This window comes from Mytilus edulis, chromosome 5 (assembly GCF_963676685.1).
Source record: "Mytilus edulis chromosome 5, xbMytEdul2.2, whole genome shotgun sequence".
Classification (NCBI taxonomy): Eukaryota; Metazoa; Mollusca; class Bivalvia; order Mytilida; family Mytilidae; genus Mytilus; species Mytilus edulis.
The window spans coordinates 70,277,586-70,283,585 of record NC_092348.1 but is presented as its reverse complement, the minus strand read 5'-3'; the positions used below and the strand labels follow the sequence as shown (position 1 = coordinate 70,283,585).

General features: G+C 30.4%; 1 protein-coding gene across 2 annotated transcripts in view; it reads right to left on the bottom strand.

Annotated features, from left to right (window-relative positions):
- Positions 1-508: 508 nt before the first annotated feature.
- Positions 509-6,000, bottom strand: part of LOC139524350 (neural cell adhesion molecule 1-like) — a 100,898-nt gene continuing 95,406 nt past the window's right edge. For both annotated transcript variants that reach the window (XM_071319115.1, XM_071319116.1), the window contains one exon: positions 509-3,326. In XM_071319115.1, coding sequence (XP_071175216.1) covers positions 3,289-3,326 — 38 coding nt within the window. In that variant the 3' untranslated portion in view covers positions 509-3,288. The remainder of the gene's footprint in view (positions 3,327-6,000) is intronic.

Sequence of the window (6,000 nt, the reverse complement as noted above, 5' to 3'; positions counted from 1 at the left end):
GACGCGCGTTTCGTCTACATAAGACTCATCAGTGACGCTCAGATCAAAATAGTTATAAAGCATTGAGGACACAAAATTCCAAAATGTTGTGCCAAATATGACTAAGGTAATCTATTCCTGAGATAAAAAAATCCTGAGTGTTTTGTTAAATTCAAAGTTTTATAAACAGGAAAATAAATGTATATCATTTGACCTTTAGTTTTTCTCAATTTAATTTTACTTTCATATCGGGACCTTTAAAGGCGGACAATACGGTGTATATTTTTCTCATTATTGAAAGCCGATCGAATGCCTGTAATTGCTTTCACCAAGTTGAACTATATTAGAACTTTGGTTGATAGTTGTCTCATTAAAACACTCCGCATTGCCATTCTCAGTTGTATTTGAATAAAATAACTAGAAATTGTTATTCTCTAAATTGACAAATCCATATTCTAAATGAAAATACCATAATAAGTTCAAGCTTATAAATCCAAAGCTTTATTTGTAAAACTTGTCATGCTTCATGATTTACGCGAAATGGTAGAATGAACAAATATAAAAATAGTTTTTGAGTTATATAATTTGCATATACAATATAATGTTTATGTAAACCTTATGCATCTCAAATATTGTCCATATTTATTTTAATCTTGAACAAATTGCAATAGGTTCAACAATTTTTAAGATCTCAAAGTAAATGTAATATGACTCATAAATAAATGAAAAACATACTTCGAGATTCATATAACATAAATATCTTGCATACATTGTATAAATAAATATTACTGAAATACCACCAGTGTTGATCAATCTTATCATTTACTATGTAATGTCAATTTGTTATTGAACAGTATATTTTCTGTTAACAATACATCTTTTTAAAAATGTTAATAGATTATTTTCATAGAATAGTGTACGTTATAAGATATAATTTAGAGGAGACATCTTACTATTTCCAAAATCTGTGCAGTGTGTGATGGAAGAATATTATCAACATAAAACTTCTAACTTGTAATCAAGTTAATATATGATTCTTAGTGTACCTGGATAATCAGAAACTTGAAGTGCTCAATACTTTTCGTGTTTGCCAATCTGAATACGATTTTGTTTCGATTTTGACCTAATTCTTTTTAATTATTTGTATGAACGCTTTAGTGTGCTATGAAACAAATGGTATAATTAAAGTCACATCGTTCATCACGCATTTGTCAAATAGCACCCATGTAATACCCATTTAATACTTTCTAAATTATGTTAATTTTATTGTAAATCTAAGTTTAAAATTAAGTTCAATTTGGCATAATTAACCAAATTTTGCTATTTTTACACATAGTTATAGAACAACATAAATATGAGATAAGGCTTTACACAAGCCAACAAGTATTTCCGCTTCTACAAAAATTTTGAGGCATTATGTATTTTTTGAAATTGGTTTTGGCTTATATCTTAATATTAATCACCAGGGACAGTTTTTACTAAGTTGTCTCAGGACTTTGATTTGTCTTACGATGGTCGTATGACACCTCGTCTTAGCACTAGTTATATTTATAAAAGTTACCTTAGATAAGATAATTGATAATGAATAATGGATATGTCCCAAATTCGATCCTAAACTTAAAACATATTCATAGATGCAGAAAATGTTGGATGATTTTGGGATAATCATTAAAGTAACAATGTTTTAAGCCTTAAGAGAAAAACAATCCATGATGTTTGAATTAATTAGCTTCGAGAAGATCGGATTAAATCTCCTTTCCTAAATAATGTCCGTCACTACATTCGTCTATTTCAGTAGGATAACATAATTAGTTCTAATACTAGTTTACAATAAGGTCATTATATACATATATATCAATATAAAGTGTTCAATGATAAAAAATACTATTATCATCTAGCATGTCTAGTATACAAATATTAAATTCGTATTCTTAAATCTATGTTTTTTTTGTTTTTTTTTTATTTTATTGTTTTAGATTTAATGACAATTTATATCACACAATGCTTCCACATATAACTAAAGAGAGTTTATAGTATTCAGTTTTAGTTTTTGGAACAAAATTCTTATTACAAGTGCTTTGTCGGGTTGTTCTAGAAGTAACCTGATCCACACATCTTAATACATTAAGATATTTAGGAGTCATTTAGTGAATACTTAAAGACCTAAAAACGCTTTTCAATATACAAAACAATCAGGAATGGGCAACAGCTCTCTACAAAGTTTGTTTGACGATGTTATATAAAAATGCTAATTTAGATAATTCGTGCTGCCCTAATTTAAAGCGTAAACATTCTATCAATAATAGCAATATTTTTGAAAATGTGGAAAACATTTTAATTTCGGTTTCCGAAACATGTGCACTTCTTTTCTTAGTAAGGTATTGATTACATGCAATGAATTCGAGTAAACCTAAGGAAAAAAATAGTTTATATAGCTTTTATGGTTTATATAAACCCAAAACAATTACCGATTTTCATTACATAACTGTAACTACTAAGCTTAATGTGGTATGGGAGTCTAAACTAAAAATGATAGAATTTGTTCATACTTTGCCAATTAAAACGTAGTATCTAATGATATATGTTCAAAAATGTCATAAAAATGACAAGTCACCGCCAATTTTCTCAAGCTACAGGTCGTGACAAAATGACACATTTTGTATAGAATTTGAAGGAAAAAACACCATTATGTGAATAGAAGCTTCACTTAATGATAGAATAGTAAAATAAAATACGAGAAGATAGCTTTGAGAAAATGGTTTGAAAATATCACAAGAAAAGATAGGGTCACCGTGCGGTTTTCCTGGCTAAAATACAAAATAGCAACATTCCATGTAGATTCCTTCAGTAAATGCTCTATTTCAGAGTTACCTTCCTTAAAATGCCAATTCAAAAATAATAAAAATCAAGCGGAAATATAGTTTTCATCTTATCAATTCTTTTAAATGCAAACTCACATTAGTAATCTGCGTTCCTGCATCAAATTTTGCTAATTGTATTGAAAATTTGGACCTTATATCTCTATATTCCTTAAAATGTGTATTGAGTAATTACCTTCATAGGTAACTTAAAAAATCACTTGTTAAAGTTACCATCCTTACTATATAAATAAGAACAGACAACCGTATTTGCACAAATATTTGCAAAAAACTATTAAATGATACATGTATTTGCAAATATAACTATATGCATAAAACAATTTTCGAAACATAAAATGATAAAAAAAAATGTATGTGTTGTCAAAAGATTCGTGTATCTCTCGGTGTTCTTAACTTTTTAGTAAACAAGCTGTATGTGGCTATATCTGCATCAGAATACTTCATTTTCATAAACTTTTTCTATTCGTTCTGAAATTAAAGGAAATAGCCAATGAATGGAACACAAGTTTAGACTATCAGTTAAAACAAAATCTGAATAGACAATTCTACCTTCAATATTCAACATGTTTGTTATATCCTATATGTATAAGTGATACAGAAAAGCCAGGACGATCTGATATACTTGGAATTCAGAAACTGATTAAAAAATATAACACAATAAACAAATTACTATGAAAGTACAGATTTAAAACTAGAGGCTCTCAAGAGCCTGTGTCTCTCACCTTGGTGCATATTAAACAATGGACACAGATAAATTCATGGCGAAATTGTGTTTTGGTGATCGTGATGTGTTTGTAGATCTTACTTTACTGTACATTCTTGTTGCTACAATTATCTCTATCTATAATGAACTTGGCAGTTACAGTGGAAAATATATTCTAAAAATTCACAAAAATTTACAAAAAATTATGAAAATTGTTAAAAAATGACTATAAAGGGCAATAACTCCTTAAATAGTAAACTGACAATTTTGTTCATGATGACTTATTTGTAGATCTTACTTTGTTGAACATTGTTGCTCATTACAGTTTATCTCTATCTATAATAATATTCAAGATAATAACCAAAAACTGCAAAATGTCCTTAAAAATACTAATTCTGGGGCAGCAACCCAACAACAGGTTGTCTGTTTTGTCTGAAAATTTCAGGACATATAGATCTTGACCTGATAAACAATTTATCCCATGTCAGATTTGCTCTAAACGCTTTGGTTTTAGAGATATAAGCCAAAATCTACATTTCGCCCCTATGTACTATATTAAGCCATGGCGGCCATCTTTGTTGGTTGGCAGGGTCACGCCACACATTTTTAAAACTAGATACACAAATGATGATTTTGGTCAAGTGTGGTTGAATTTGGCCCAGTAGTTTCAGAGGAGGAGATTTTTTAAAAGAATACTAAAGTTTTAGAAAAATGGTTAAAAATTGACTATAAAGGGCAATTATTCATTAATGGGTCAACTGACAATTTTGGTCAAATTGACTTATTTGTAGATCTTACTTTGCTGAACATTATTGCTGTTTACAGTTTATCTCTATCTATAATAATATTCAAGATAATAAGCATAAACTGCAAAATTCCCTTAAAAATACTAATTCAGGGGCAGCAACCCAACAACCGGTTGTTCGATTTGTCTGAAAATTTCAGGCAGATATATCTTGACCTAATAGATTATTTTACCTCATGCCAGATTTGCTCTAAATGCTTTGGTTTTAGAGTAATCAGACAAAATCTACATTTTACCCCTATGTTCTATTTTTAGCCATGGCGGCCATCTTGGTTGGTTGGCAGGGTCACGCCACACTTTTTTTAAACCAGATACCCCAATGATGATTTTGGCAAAGTTTGGATTAATTTGGCCGAGTAGTTTCAGAGGAGAAGATTTTTGTAAAAGATAACTAAGATTTACGAAAAATGGTTAAAAATTGACTATAAAGGGCAATAACTCCTAAAGGGGTCAACTGACCATTTCGGTTATGTTGACTTATTTACAAATCTTACTTTGCTGAACATAATTGCTGTTTACAGTTTTTCTCTATTTATAATGATATTCAAGATAATAACCAAAAACAGAAAAATGTCCTTAAAATTACTAATTTAGGGGCAGCTACCCAACAACGGGTTGTCTGATTCATCTGAAAATTTCAGGACAGAAAGATCTTGACCTGATAAACAATTTATCCCCGTCAGATTTGCTCTAAATGCTTTGGTTTCAGAGATATAAGCCAAAATCTACATTTCGTCCCTATGTACTATGTTTAGCCATGGCGGCCATCTTGGTTGGTTGGCAGGGTCACGCCACACATTTTTAAAACTAGATACCCAAATGATGATTTTGGCCAAGTTTGCTCAGTAGTTTCAGAGGAGAAGATTTTTTAAAAGAAAACTAAAATTTTAGAAAAATGGTTAAAAATTGACTATAAAGGGTAATAACTCCTTAATGGGTCTACTGACAATTTTGGTCATGTTGACTTATTTGTGGCTCTTATTTTGCTGAACATTATTGCTGTTCACAGTTTATCTCTATCTATAATAATATTCAAGATAATAAGCAAAAACTGCAAAATTCCCTTAATATTACTAATTCAGGGGCAGCAACCCAACAACCGGTTGTCGGATTTGTCTGAAAATTTCAGGGCAGATATATTTTGACCTAATAGATTATTTTACCCCCATGCCAGATTTGCTCTCAATGCTTTGGTTTTAGAGTTATAAGCCAAAATCTACATTTTACCCCTATGTTCTATTTTTAGCCATGGCGGCCATCTTGGTTGGTTGGCAGGGTCACGCCACACATTTTTTAAACCACATACCCCAATGATGATTTTGGCAAAGTTTGGATTATCTTGGCCCAGTAGTTTCAGAGGAGAAGATTTTTGTAAAAGATAACTAAGATTTACGAAACATGGTTAAAAATTGACTATAAAGGGCAATAACTCCTAAAGGGGTCATCTGACCATTTCGGTCATGTTGACTTATTTATAAATCTTACTTTGCTGAACATTATTGCTGTTTACAGTTTATCTCTATCTATAATAATATTCAAGATAATAACCAAAAACAGTGAAATTTCCTTAAAATTACCAATTCAGGGGCAGCAACCCAACAACCGGTTGTCCGATTTATCTGAAAATTGTAGAG